The sequence below is a fragment of the Lepisma saccharinum genome, chromosome 22, assembly GCF_977018435.1.
Source record: "Lepisma saccharinum chromosome 22, izLepSacc3.1, whole genome shotgun sequence".
NCBI classification, from domain to species: domain Eukaryota; kingdom Metazoa; phylum Arthropoda; class Insecta; order Zygentoma; family Lepismatidae; genus Lepisma; species Lepisma saccharinum.
The window spans coordinates 3,032,237-3,048,113 of NC_139250.1; the positions used below are offsets into that span (position 1 = coordinate 3,032,237).

The 15,877-nt window shown below is 39.5% G+C and overlaps 1 protein-coding gene across 6 annotated transcripts in view; it reads right to left on the bottom strand.

Annotated features, from left to right (window-relative positions):
- LOC146004935 (uncharacterized) overlaps positions 1–15,877 on the bottom strand; it is a 470,180-nt gene that overhangs the window by 72,273 nt on the left and 382,030 nt on the right. For all 6 annotated transcript variants that reach the window (XM_083143992.1, XM_083143989.1, XM_083143988.1 and 3 more), the window contains 2 exons: positions 10,694–10,809; positions 6,886–7,048 (listed from right to left, as the gene is read on the bottom strand). In XM_083143992.1, the coding sequence (XP_083000118.1) occupies positions 6,886–7,048; positions 10,694–10,809 (279 nt within the window). The remainder of the gene's footprint in view (positions 1–6,885; positions 7,049–10,693; positions 10,810–15,877) is intronic.

Sequence of the window (15,877 nt, forward strand, 5' to 3'; positions counted from 1 at the left end):
AGCCTTGTTTCCATGATATGAAAAACTCAAAATGCTCACCAAGGCAGAAATTTATTTGGTAAAAATTTACTATCCGTCGGACACCTATAACTTCTTCGTTTCGTCAATTTTTGACATTCGTACTTACCTATCTGCTTTGCGGAACATTCCTTAAGGTGTATTGACCTTTTTTTGATCAAAGTAATTGCAATTTTTCACATTACGAGTACTTCTTTCTTGTAGTCTTTTCGCTTGCCTGAGACACAATATGGCATGTACACCTTCCTACAAAATCACGCGTCGTGCTTGTGTTTTGTCGATTTTCATTCGTTATGCAGTGTTTCAACCTTTGGGACCCAAGAAATACCCGTGAACAACACTCATCTGATCCAATTTTTTTTTAAAAAAAACTTTTTCGCATTGTTTTACGAAGAAAATTGAAATGTTTAGCTAAATAGCCTGTCAGGTGAAAGTACAGTTGACAAGGGAAGGCCACCTGCTAGAATGTTCCAGGAAAACAACTTTCTGGGTAAAATTTTCGTATCCCCAAAACGTATTTCTTCAATTTTACAGGAGAAAGTACTTACCGAAATGGCTTTATTTATACTTTAGGAAGGTCTTGGAAGTTTGTTTTCACCTCCTTGAAATTTTTTTGCCAGTAAATCATGTAATTTTCGACATTAATGTCACTCCGATGCACGAAAGCTGTTCCCTTGATGTCCGTCTACTACGTGAACCAAATATTTGCGAGTGTTTCATGACGTAACAACCGGTCAGTGTTTCCAAATACGCGGTTTTGTAACTGTGTAACAGTTCTAGAACGTAAATAAACGTGAGTTACTGTTCATCATTTCTGATTACGAACTTGCGACAACATGACGTGCACAGGATCAGTGGCATGCTCAATGTGAGGTTGATGGGGGTTATAACCCCCCCTTTCGCCCAGTATCTCTAAGGCTATTTATGAATGGTTCGTGGGGCTATCCGTAAATGGTTCGTGGGGCTATTTATGAATGGTTCGTGGGGCTATCCGTGAATGTTTCGTGGGATTATTTATGAATGGTTCGTGGGGCTATCCGTGAATGGTTCGTGGGGCTATTTATGAATGGTTCGTGGGGCTATCCGTGAATGGTTCGTGGGGCTATTTATAAATGGTTCGTGGGGCTATCTGTGAATGGTTCATGGGGGTTCGTTGGGATATCCGTGAATGGTTTGTGGGGCTATTTATGAATGGTTCGTGGGGTTTTCGAACCCGAAAAAAAATTCTAATTTTGAAAAACAAATTTAACTATGTTTCCTAACCTAACCTTGCCGTGCATGGTTCGTGGGGCTATTTGTGAATGGTTCGTGGGGCTATTTATGAATGGTTCGTGGGGCTATCCGTGAATGATTTGTGGGGCTATTTATGAATGGTTCGTGGGGTTTTCGAACCCGAAAAAAAATTTCTAATTTTGAAAAACAAATTTAACTATGTTTCCTAACCTAACAGAATCTAACCTAACCTTGCCGTGCATGGTTCGTGGAGTTTTCGAACCTGGAAAAAATACAAAATCAGTAACACGAAAGTGGGTATTTTTCTATGACAAAGGGTGCAACACTGCATAACCACTGATCATGGACTATGCTAGTCAAGATTTCTCCGCCATATCGCGTGTAACGCAAGCAAAAGCGAACAAAATAAAAATACTCGATATTTCGAAAATTGAGATTATTTGCATGCAAAAAACGAAACGCGAAAAAGAAGAATCCTTACGAATGCAGAATATGTAAGTATCAATGTGAAAAATACGAAAATAAGGTAATTAGAGACGTTTGGTGGTTACCGAAATTTTAATAAAAAAAGACAAGTATGATAAACATTGAAAACTTAATTGTAAAAAAAATGTTGTATTGTTATCGGCATTAATTTACATTTGTAAGTTTAACTGTTATTCAAAAAATACTTTTAAAGTAACTGTAGGAAATTTAGAAATGTTAACCTCTGTAGTAAACCCATCATTGTAATAATATATCCAGATGAAAGCTATGCAAAATAATATACTTTTTGTGCCTATCCCTATGCCTACGGTTCGAACAATCTAAAGTAGATAGTCATTTGTTTTTTCTTCTCGCTTTCCCTTCCTTTTGTGGGTCTTCCTCTTAGCACAACAGTTTTGCTACCTTGTGTTCTGACGTCAATGAGGAATGCCTACGAGGTTATGTTATTATTTAGACTAAGATAACTAAGCATAGGTAGCCTAACCTAACAACGTAGGCATTTAGCCTAAAATTAAAAAGCTTTCTTCCGTGACGTCAGAACACAAGGTTTCTCAAGTGTTGTGCGATAAGTGAGACCGGTCTAACTCAACGCACAAACTCCTTTCGGCTTCCGACTGTCTGCCGAAATGGTTTGGTTTGAGTTACTGTTTTAAGTCCACTTTATGCACAGTAAGGCTAATCGGGACTGGACCTACAGTTTAAAGTGGAATCCGAACCACTTGTGCCTCCATCGGGTATCGAACCCGGGACCCCTTGATTACAAGGTAACGACGTTACCACTGCGCCATGGGGGAGGCCCTCTGCCGAAATGCATTCATTGTTAGGATATGGCTAAATGCCTTCGATGTTAGTCAAGAGTTTAGTTCGCTTCACATAAACAATACATTCTTGGTCAACCCCGAAAAACTGCAGAAAAGGCGAAAGGCTGGGATGTTGGTCGAGGCTTTGTGCATTAAGTGAAACCCTCGTTTGTGTCCGTGTCCGATTTCTCCAGTGTTGCCATATTTATAACAACGTTAAATGTAAATATTCCGCCTCCCCAACGACAGCGGCGGGGGGAGTCCTATTTCCAGCTGTTAGTTTAGTTGTTACATAAAATTTCTGTTTTTTGTACTGAAATAAAGGTGTTAGTGATAGTAACAATCAATGTGCACCGAAAACAGTGGCGAACCTCCTATGAGGCTTTTGAGGCTTAGCCTACCCAAAAAATGTTGAAATTAAAATGTTCTTGTACCCTGTAACAATCAAAGTTCGTTAAAACGAATTAAACTATGCAATCCGAACGTTTGGTTCCGCCGATCCTTCCAGATATCTCGTCAGTCAGGCGAGAAAGAGAAGAGGGCGTTCGGTCCGAACTGTGAGGCTTTTGACGAAAAGCCTCGCGTTTAAAAGGCATCTACAGCGTGAGCTCTGTTTAGGTGGGAGGGGAGTGTAAGGGGAGGGGACTGCCGATTCGCTGGGCGAAAGCTGTGCTTCTAGTCTTCTTGTGCAAGTGCGTCGTTCACGCGCTGCATTGTTGAATGTTAATTTACTTCAAGTGCATGCGCGCGTGTATTAGTGTGTGTGTGTCACATAGTGTATTTATGTTATAAAAATATAATACTGTGAAATTATGTGTTGAAAACTCTAAGAGGATTTGCAGTGAAATAAATGTAAGTGAACAAGACTTCGTGGCTCTCAGATGCTTAACCTACGCAATCTTGGACACACTGACTGTGCAAATGGAAATACGTTTTGGAGATCTTGAAAAGATAAAATTTGTTGAATTGCTGGACCAAAATAGCTTTGGGCGATATAAACTACATTTTCCAGTGATGAAATTAAATAACCTTCTGTCCACATATCCATTTTTCAACAAAGAACGATTAGAAAATGATTTAAAAAATATCTATGCTGATGAAGAAAAGCATTTACCTCCTGCAGACCATCTAAAATTCATAGTTAGGAATGATCTTCAAACAATCTACAAAGAAGTAACACAACTTATCAAGTTGGTCTTGATATTCCCTGTTACAACAGCTTCCTCCAAAAGAAGTATGAGCACCCTCAAGAGAGTAAAAAATTATCTCCGTAATTCAATGAAAAATGAAAGATTAAGTTTTCTCAGTACAATAGCCATTGAAAAAAAAAAACTGGTTAAAGAACTTTCCATTGATCAAGGCTTCAAGGAAAGAGTAATTGATACTTTTGCAACCAACAAGAATCGACGCATGGACCTGCTGTATAAAAAAATATAAGCAGGTTTTTCAGCCTACCCAGTATTTACGCCTTAGCTTCGCCACTGACCGAAAAGAACATATAAGCTGGGTCATATGTAAGGTTAAAGAAATATATGATTGATTGATTGTTTTAAGTTCACTTTATGCACAGTAAGGCTAATCGGGACTGGACCTACAGTTTAAAGTGGGATCCGAACAACTTTGTCCCTCGAACACAGGACCCCTTGATTACTGCGCCATTGGGGGCCCTATAAAAAAAGAAATATATAAATTGCACTATTTTTGCTCCATGATCAGGCCCGTAGCCAGAATTTTTTTTTCGGAGGGGGCTCATCCCTTATCAGCAGCCGCAATCTAAAGGCGAAAATGTGGAGGGCGGGGTAGAATCCCAGAAAATCAATATCTCAATATATTACAACCTTTTATACAAGATGTTTAATCCTGCTAATGAAGTAAAATTAATTACCACTATACACTATTTAAATCAGATATTTGTAGGATTTCGGAGGGGGCTTCAGCTCCCCCTAGCTACGTGCCTGTCCATGATATAAACATCGCTGAGGCAGCCTTTAGTGGCGTCAACTTACATGGACCTTTGGGGCTCGAACCCACCCAATAATTAGTCTGTTAATTATATTTTATTTTTAGAAATAAAGTCCTCGAGCTTAAGAAAAAATGTTTGACTTATAAACCTAAAGAATTCTCAGAATGTAATGACTGACTGAATGTTAGCAGAATATTTCAAAATAATGTTACATTTCCAATATGATACTTTTCAGTGTCCTGTATTATTTATATCATTCCCAGTCACTTCGTTATTAAGAAAGTAAGGGACGATAAGTGCTTGTAACCAGTATGAGAATCGATAGGACTAAAACCTCTCAAAATAGGCAGGCAAAAAGGCACCGATAAAGAAAATAGGCACTGAAATTGATAACCATCGACAGGTTTTTCATTATTTTCTCGGATTAGGCACTCAAAATGCAGTTACCTATGAAATAGGTACTTATGACTAAAATAGGCAAAACACAGCCGGAGGATTTGCCACTAGACCATGTCCCGTATGTCCTGGGGGCCCGTACAAAAATGAGACGCTGAAGGGGCAGAAGGGAGAAAGACCATCGACTATTGAAATTCCTTAATGTTGTGATACTAGCAATATAAAACAAGTCAATTCTTTTTACTTGCTTATTCCATGCAAGGATATAGAAGGAAGGAGTTTCTAACGTTTTAAATATCTCTTTACATCATAACCCTATTTTCAGTGGCTACGTAACAGAATTGAAACAATTGTTGCTCGAAGATACGAATGTAAACATTTTGAACGCCAACTGCAAGTCAAGTGGATACTGACGGTTGAAATCAACATCCTTATTTCTTAGTTCGCGGGCAGTGTGGCTACCGTAATGTAGTGTCGGTTAATTTCCCTTAGATGCGTGTGTGATATTAGTGTTGCGGCGAAATGCATAGTGCAAACGCCACTTATAAACGAAAACGAAGTTGAATGAATAGTTTTTATCAGATGCCTATAATTTAAAATTTACAATATAATTAATGGAGGTGATAACAAAACGGATAATAATAATAATATTAACAATGTCAGAAGGGCCAAAAGGATAGCCTAGAGGCCCAAATTTTATAACCCAACCTGAAAAATAGCCACGATAAAATTTGTGTATTCTTCTCGGAAATGGCCTGCAATGGTTTTCAAACATAAAAACCTACATTCTCTGACCAAGGATAAAAAAAGGCGTTTTAGGACAAATACTCAACCTACTTATGAATATTGTATAAAATTATAAAATAAATCAGTTCGTTCAGTCTTCCCAATGTTTTTTAAAACTAACTAACTAACTCTCTAGCCATCTTAAACCCGAAGGTTCATGGCTGCAGCAACACAGGCCTTCCATCTGTCCCTAACTTGAGCAAGATCTATATACTCTTTTCCATCCCTACCGATTTCCTTTAGGTCCATCTCAACGTTGTCCCTCCATCTTCGTCTTGGCCTTCCTACTGGTCTCTTACCATCAGGTTTCCCTACAAGAATCCTGTAAACTCCTGTTTCCTCTCCCATTCCGTGCCTGCCCACCTAAGTCTTCTTGATTTTTTTAATGTTTTTTTTTTAAAGTTGTCCTAATAGCAGCCTTTATATTTCTGTTCATGGCACCGCCTATGTTCATTAGAGACAAACCTTTGTCCAATGAAATGCAGGAGACGAGATGAAAGAATTAATTGAGTGGCACGAATTCCCTTTAAATGACTTACACTTACATTGCACGTAGATACACGAACGGAGAGGCGTAATAAAAATGGGCAGGAATACAAGAAAATAACCCAGCCTTGCATTCACAGCACATCGATCGAACTGGACCAACTAATCGGATTACAGAATTCCCCCCGGAATACAAATAAAGTCCCCAAATTCTGAGCGCCGTTTGCTCAATAACAAATGCAGGGCGTTCGCAACTGAATCATCCTGATGGCATGTACCAATATGCGCCTTTTCTCCCGTTCAAATATCAGTCTGTCTTTTTTTTTAAATTAAAAAAAAAATCGATCAGTCTGCATTGGGGAAGTTGCCGGTCTGGATTAATAATCACAGAATACCCACGTCGGCCAAAATTGTTGGCGGACGCGAAATTGAACTGGTCCGTAAAATAAAATTCCCTGCGAAGCTCAAATTGAACTGTTGAGGAACGCAATCAGAACGTCAGGCATTTGTTTCTCAAAGGGAAATTAAGCTGCAAAAATTTGCTGGGGTGATTTTAGCGTATGACCATTGCTTCACAAATCGTATGAGCAAAGTCACAGAATACAAACCTCTTGTTCAAATATGGCTGGATTTCACTGAAATTACACTGAAATCATAACTGCCAAGAGATTGAAAAAGAGAAGAAAAACAGCCGGATGTGAAACCCAAAGAACTTACCGTTGTACTTCATTGGCGAACCGTCTGCCCATTCCCATCTCTGCTTGGTGACTAGTTTTCCGCCCAGCCAATAGATAGCGCTGGTAGTATACTCTTCCAGTTCCCGTATGTTGGCCGTGATGAAGTTCTCTTCCTCCAACGAGAGCACGCTGGCTAGATTCGCCTGAAACAGCACAAACAACTTACAGAGCACGAGAAACATGACATAAGAAAGAAATTGTCAGAACGAAACTTACTAGCTAATGTAGTGTTTGAACTAACCTACATTATTATGACTGTTTAGTTTGTTCTTAATATTGTAAAAACAACAAACAAGCTAATCTTTTCAAAAATTCGAATTCACCAATTCGATATTTCAATAAATAGTCTTTAACTTAGTGAGAAACTCCATCTTGTTATTATTCTTCTAAATGTAAACGCATCGGAGACGTCACACACAACATGCTTGAGAAGGTTTAGCGACAATGGAAGGACCGCCTGGACATATATCCTGCCACACGTTGGGTGCACATCGAATGTGTTTAAGGTCTGTGTGAAACTTCAAATATTCCTACTTCAAATGGTGGTAGTATCATGTATTTCTGTTCATTATTGTTGAAAATATTGTCTTACAAAATCGGACACTAATTTATGAACACCCTGTATGTTGTATTGCGTACTAAATTTGACTACAATGGTTAAATAGCCATACATAACGTACAAATCTCGTTGGTTCTAATTTTCTTTCTGCTTAGTCGCGGTAACAGCCTACATTGTTACGAGTTCATTTTTCAACGCACAATACCTTATGTAACACTGTTTTCAAAGCGTGAATTTCAACCAATGGCCTGTGGTATTCGCACCACTGCTCCGGTACATACGATTAAAAGATGAAGAAGAAAGAACATTCGCGCGAAACAGAAGGTCAATTTACCGGTTTAAAACTGGATAATTCGGAACAAAACCGTTGGCGAGGCCATGAAGTTCATAATTTCGTTACATAAACATATTTTCCAATTAGCATCTCTTTATTCCAATCGTTGTCCATCATTAACGCTTGAATGCTTACAATGAACGCACGTGAAATGCTTTTAACCATGTCATAAAGAGTGGTGTAATTTAATTATTACGATAATGGGGGCTGGTTTTTGTTGTTATGAACGAGTGCGGAAGTATGCGTGTGCAGGAGTTGTACGTTTTGAATTATTGGGGGACATAATTTGTATGGTGCTTGGAATGACATAGCAGTATTCGAATGCGAACAACGAGTGGCGTATGTACAGTGGGATCCATAAGTATTGCTCAGCAAATTGTCCATGACTATTTTCGTTGGTTTTTATATCCATTCTGCGTATTTTTAAGGACTGTATTTTTACGTGTACTGGTTCAGAGGTTGTAAGCAGATTGTTTGGTGTTTTGTGTCAGTTCTTGACATAGAACAAAGGGAGTAAACGTGGTGATGGACAATTTGCTTGGTAATACTTATGGATCCCACTGTACGAAATCATTTCGGGGGGGCCATTTTTTATCACTGCAAATTTTAATTTGTATCCAGTTCGCAGTTTCTGCGAGTGTTTTATATTCATAATATATAAAAAAAATTAACTATTCTCCGGAGACAGCTTCAGAGCGCACTGGCGTACGCAAGAGGAGGCTACGGGGCTACAGTCCTCAAACAAGTTTTAAGAAAAACAGAAATTTCAAATGAAAGCAGTGAAGGGGTTGCGAAAACCCCAAGTAGTAAACGGAACTGCTTAAAATAACCCCTGATTACCATTTATTTCATTTGAAAATTTGGAGGGGCTGTAGCCCATGCGTCCGCCAGTGATCTTACGATGCATCAGTACGATTTCTCTCTTTTCAGTTTAAGTTCTAATGCTGCAAGATTTTGACAATTAATTTTGTTTATTTTACTTCGATTTTCTGCCACTTTTGACTAATTACGAAGATGAGGATGAGTGATGATATGATGAAGGGACACCAATGCCCAGACCGTGATTCGAACCTGGGAACCCTGGCGTCGTGGCTCGCTGTGCTAACCACTCTACCAAGGGTGCACTCTGCAAGATTTTGACTAGCACCGTCGCCTTGTAATCAATGGGTTACGAGTTCGATTCCGGTGAAGGCGCATAGTGATTCAGATCCCACTTTAAACTGTAGGTCCAGTCCCGATTAGCCTTACTGTGCATAAAGTGGACTTAAAAACAGAGGCGTCTCCTGAACGCATGCTGCGCATGCGTCAATTATTTTCCCACAATTGACGCATGCGTCACTTCAGATCCAAGAACTGTAATATAAGCTTAGTTGAGCGCTCTCCTGTAAAATAAATACTTCTCCTATATGAATCAATTAGAATGTAGAAATGCTCATGAATGTCGTCGCACAGCAAGCTGTCCTTTTTCCGACAATTTACGCATGCGCAGGATGCACCGCATACGTTCAGGAGACGCCTCTGCTTAAAAATACCGACTCAATCAATCAAACTCAATTCAAGTAAGATTTTGACCAATGATAAATATAAACGATAGAAAACATAAGGTCTGATGCGAACGAATTCATAAATTATTCTGTTTTTAGCCCACGAAAGAAAATATACAGAGGCTCCCTCTTGCAATTCGAAGTACCTTACAGATTTAGCTCCGCGCACTAAACTTTCCGACACAGAAAATGGCCGCCATATGGAACGAAACGGAATGGTCCATATTGAATCCATTAGCAAATGGTTGTATTTTTAACGGCTTCAGCAGCGCCCTCCATCACTTGCAAACTGGGAACGGGAAATTCGGGCAAACAGAGCGCCAATTTGGCTACGCGAGCGCCACCTGCGCCGTTGACGGTTTCTCTCTCCGTTGGGATTTCAATCACACAGCTCTTTTTTTGTCGCACAACTCGCCACTAGAGTCACAAAATGCGAAGCGATTTAATTGCAGTTCGGTGTTTAGGATGTGTGCTGGGACTACTTTTTTCTGTTTTGTTTTGTTTCGCGCTTCCCGCGCGACGTCCTCCGAGACAAAAGAATCCCCGCAGAAGGTTTCGTTAAGTGCGGTTTTTTCGCCACGTCCGTCATGTCACGTGACCGGTGGTGCGAAGCTAATGGATTTTCAGGGTCGCATCATTCTTTTTTTTTTTTGGCCGACCATTGCAGCGTTAACACCACTGGTTTTTAAATGACTATTTTTTTGTATCTCGTCGAACTTTGTGACAACCAATGACATTTCTCCAATTAAAATAAAGGAACGAAGAGTCACGGTAGCCGCGAACACTGATGGACGATGTTCATTTTTCTAAGAGAATTAGTCAGGAAACAAAAATATAATATCCAAGAATATGTTATACATGCAAAGACAAATATGATGGAGTGAAATACCTACCAACTATTCTCTTATTATATCAATCAATCAATCAATCAATCAAGAGCTAACATCACTCTCATCTTCAGGGTAGCCTTCCAGCCTGAAGGTGAGTGACGTTAACCCTCGAAAGCTTGGAAACTGCTCCAGAATTGATCTGGTCAATAGCCGGAGAGAATCTTTTCATCATCGTTGACAGAAAAACGTGAAGATTAACTTTTTAAAACTGATTGTAACAATTTAAGGATCGTTATCCTGTGTACAAAAACACAATTTTAAACTCATGAATGGTAGTAATAGTATTGCTACTTGATTTTATGTTCTTATTTGTAATGAATTAGTGACAAAATAACAAGTACCATTAAAAGAATTACTGTATTTTCAATTAATTTAGCAGTGTGATATGTAGTTTTTAAAGTTCATGATTGTAGTTTTAACAGTCTAGAATTCTATGCATGCAACTTTTGAAATGAATTTACCTTCATCTCCTTGCAGATCTGTTGCGCAGTGTCCCACGTCACTTCCGGGTAGCTGACGAACAGGTAACAGGAGCTGTTGAACATTCTTAGGTGATCGTCCTCACATTCCATCGCCACTGGAGAAAAAAAGAAGAAAAGTTTTACTCAAATGAACATCACAGTCGAGAAAAAGTTGAACCTATAGAGGTGGACCCGTCAAACAATTTTTCTGTGTGTGTTCGGCGGGAATTTTCATGTAGTATGGAGAACATGATGACTATTCCTGAGTGTTTATTAAACAGGAGGATATAATTCAACGCAAGTTGATAAACTAAAACGGAAAAGAAAAATGCCTCGCGAGTGATTCAAAAACTGTCGTTTTTGAGTAGTGGTTAAATAACAGCAATTTTATTACACACAGATCAGTCGGGAATGGATCTACTGTTTGGAGATGTCCATCCAAGTAAAAAGTTAACGCACGGCGTTTCATATCGCAATATGCACCAAAACATCTATATTTCTTCCGTAATTCATTACTACGGCCTATTACTTCTATTGGCGAGTGGGTTCTGAAACAGGAGATGCTCCTTCATACATTCACTGGTGTTTCTTTATAGAGTATTCAAGCTCTTGTACAATCACGGACTTTTTGGGTTGTACACTCAGAGAACTAAATGCATCATATCGATTGATGCACCAGAATGCATCAATTGATTTGATGCATTTAGGTGCATTTTTGTATGTCGTGAAAGAAACATCAAAGTGCATCATTTGATTCAAGTGAGGATTTATTTCAGTCGAGATGCACTTCAATGCATCACTTGATGCGTTTTGATGCACCTTGATGAGTTTTGATGCACCTTCCTGCATCTTCTTTGATGATGCACTTAAACGTTTGGTGTTATATACATAGTTTATGTAGCTCAGACCAAACGTTTAAGTGCATCATCCGAAAAGATGCAGGAAGATGCATCAAGGAACATCAACTGATGCATTGAAGTGCATCTCGACTGAAAGAAATCCTCACTTGAATCAAATGATGCACTTTGGTGTTTCTTTCACGACATACAAAAATGCACCCAAATGCATCAAATGTGAATCTGATTCTTTGAAGAAGCCATAAAACACACTTTAGTGCATCAATCGATGCATTCTGGTGCATCAATCGATATGATGCATTTGGTTTTCTGTGTAGAGCCCTTTTAGAAGTCAATGAAGTTGTAATAACCCAGAAATGTCCGCGCATGTAGAGGCCTTTCCATTTACTGAGGCAATAGCATCGTGCGGTTCGAAAGTTGCGAATTCGATTTCCGGGTAATGTTTACGCTTCGTAGCCACCGGGGTTAGACTAAAAACACAAACGCTTGAAAGATCAAACAATGAAGTGTGGACATAACAGGTGGCAGACACTCGTGTTCAAAGCACACTGCACGTGACACACAACAACCCACACGCACATGGTGACTGCGCCTGCGGTTCTGTTTTGCATTGGACGCCGGCAACCCTCAAAGGAACAAGTGCAAAGGGAGTCATTTGCGACAGATACCCCCGAGGAACAAAAACCCAGCACATTTCACTTGCGGCCTTTAATGAAAAACATGTCATTATTTCAAGGTCTGGCCGAGAACTATTACCACAATGCGCCTGAAGGTAAATCTATCTCGTTTTTCCTCCTTCTCCATCTATTATCTCTTCATCAATTATTCCCTATTTGTGATTTAGAGACGACGAAAAAAAGTGGCAAGGCAGAGCAGAGGGTATTTTCTAGGCGAGGCAGACATATTAAATAAAGCACCAAACGCATATTTCGGCTAAAGAAGCATATACGAGGGCTATCCAGAAAGTAACTCACGTTTTGAAATAAAAAGAAGACAAGTGAAAGTAGACATTTTTTTATTACGTATTTATCTCGTTTTTCTTGTTTCGTTGAAGGGACAGTTTGTTCTGCCGCCGTCACTTTTGCGGTTCTGCCGCAAGTTGAAAGTATGAACGAACACAAAAATTGTATTTTGCTGTATTTTTGTTATTTTTAAGCTGCTACTCTGCTACTGTTGACTATTGAATACACAGAAAGGTTAATCGGCAGTGGACCTACAGTTTAAAGTGGGATCCGAACTAGTGTGCCATGTGCCTCCAACAGGCATTGAATCTGGGACACCTCGATAACAAGGTGACGACGTTACCACTACGCCATCGGGGAGGCCCAACCCACTTTTGACACTAAACGAGCCATGCGTCTCCTTGGTATTCTGTACAGGTTCTCTGAAATCCAAAACCAATCAGCCATTAGCATATTTTTCAAATTCTTTATCTCTCCCATTCTTGAATACTGCTCTCCCATCTGTACTATGGCTTCTAAAACTGATCTTTCCAGGATTGATTCTGTCCTCAGCTTTTTCCTCGCCATAGAATTCCTTCTCTCAGACACCTCCATAAAACAGATATTATGTCCATTTTGAGATCCAGTCATCATACAATCGTCACGAACTAGCAGACATGAATTTTTTGCATAAAATCATTAATGGCAAAATTAAAACCGAATTCCTTGTCAACCAATTTCATCTACGAGTACTCGCAATATAAAGCTCTTTCACATTCACGCTACAAGGCTCTTTCTCCTACAGCGGTCTCTTTACTATAGGCTCCCCACTTATATAATAACCTGCCTGTAAATACCGATATTTTCTTGTCAGAACACAGTTTCCGACAATCGCTAAGAATGTACGTGTAACAATTTCTTTCTTTCGTCTGCCATCTTGTATTGTCTTGTTTTGTTGTTGTTATTTTTATTTTTATTATTACTTTTATTTTCTTCTTGTTGCTACAGTTTCAGTGTAAAATGGTTTTTCAGTACTGTATCTGAAACTTTAAGTAAATAAATAAATAAGATAAATAAATAATCGCAACGTTGAGAATTGGATGAAATTAACGTAGGGGCACTCCCAAAGACCACATGTTCGAACCCGGGAATGTCGAAATCAATAGTCGATAACTTAACGCACTCGCTCACTTAGCCGACGATTGTACAAATATTCAAAATGATGGTATAAAATGTTCATTAAAAATCCAGTAAACTTCTAACTGCTCGAGTTCATGAGATACTTATGGATCCTATATTATTATGTCAAAGTGTTGGACAGATAGGATACAATGGAGATAGGCTAGTATTAGGTACGTCATTAGTGTTTTGCGCGGATGAATACGACGATTAAATTTGTGAACTATTTTGATATTTATTGATTAGAACCCGCGACACAATGTAAGTATCGTATAATACCGGGTGGCCACAATTAAAGTTACCCAACTCAGAGCCATCTGTAGCCTGTTTGAGGCATCATAAAACTCTGAAATTTGGTGAATCCACTATGCAGACCATGGGGAATGTGATGGCGATATAAAAAACATAGTTCAATTTTCCGCCACCAGGTTGAAATGTGGCGCTGTACTTCCATGATAGGTTGTAATAATGACGTAAACTTCTCCAATTGGTTATGGATTTGCCTTTACCTTGCAATAAACGAGAGATTATTTTCTTGCAACTTCCAGCCACTAACAAATGTATTTCTAATTAATAACGCAGCTAAATCAATTAACGTGATTATAACCCATCATGGAAGTACAGCGCCACATTTCAACCTGGTGGCGGAAAATTGAACTATTTTTTTATCGCCATCCTCTTTCCCATGGTCTGCATAGTGGATTCACCAAATTTCAGAGTTCTACGATGCCTCAAACAGGCTACAGAGGGTTCTGAGTTGGGTAACTTTAATTCTGGCCACCCGGTACATGAATGAACCGTGTATGCTGGAAACTAAATGTACGCCTAGCTACAATGGAATCACTACATTCTCTGTTACACTAACAAACTGTTATGATTGATAATGTTTCACAGCTTCTAACTTAGTGGTATGAGTTCCGAAAATAGCTCACAAGATGGAGAAATGAATCTATAATGAACACTTTAAATCCACAAAAGACGTCGTGCTGTTTGATGTTGTTGGAGTGTTGAGCCGCTGCCCTTGAATTCCTAATTGTTGTGTAAAGATATCATCAGTGGCGGCGATGGGTGCGTAGGGGGCAGTTGCCCCCTGATTTTGCCACTTTTGTACCCGCACTACGTTATACCTTATCTACCAAGGGAAAGTAAGTGTCCTTGCCCCCCAAATTTTGGTACCCAAACGCCGCCACTGGAGATCACTGTTGTTCACCCTACGCACTGTTCGCCAACAGAACTGAGGGGTGATCGAAGTATTTTTCTAAAAAATAATACAATGTACATTTTGTAATAAAATATTATTGGATTGACTTTCTACAATATAATCGGCTTGGATTTGATTTGTGTTATTTTTACGTTGCTTTTCTGCCACTTTTGGCTAATCGCAACGATGAGCGATGATATGATGAAATTGATGAACCGTCACTCACAAACACCCAGGTCGGGATTCGAACCCAGGACTTTGCTCACAGCTGCAAAAAGGGAAATATTTATGTAAAAGTGCATTTCGGTGTACAGTCACGGACACTTCTGGGTTGCAACAATCTCATTAACTTTCAATGGAATCATTACAACCCAGAAGTGTCCATGACTGTACATGCTCTGGCCTAGGTTGCTCTTTGCCCGGTAGGCCGGGAAGCCAACGGTTGGGTTTTCTCAACGCCTTCACCGTTTTGAAAGGTAAGAATAGGGCCTTGCCCCGGTGGTTGGGGGGGTTTGTCGGAGTATAAATACCGGTTCGGAATTGTTACGGTCTCTCATATCTCAGAATCCCAGACACTTCGATACAAGGCCCGATGGATTGAGGCAGTTTTTATGGATGCATAGAAATACACACAGAGTGAACGCCGTAGTGTAGGGACCTCTGCGTGATAAGTGCAACTCTGTGTTATGGGGCTAAAGGCAACCGGGAGCAGTTGAAAATGGATTTGTTATGAAACGATGTAAGGGTGCGGCAGAAATAGTTATACGATGTAAAATGAACATAGAAACGTATCCCGATAAATAAAGTGTTCATTGTTGGTTTTGTTTTGTAAAGTGGTTCAAAGCATTTTGTATGCATGTAGGTTTGGTCGAATGTTCATTGCGCATGCGCCGTATTTTAAGTATTACGTAATCCTTCCGTCAGTAGACATGGAGCGTTGGCCGAACGAACATCGCGCTTTCGCTGTGGAGTGTTTTTTGAAGAACAAAGACTCTGCAACAATTAC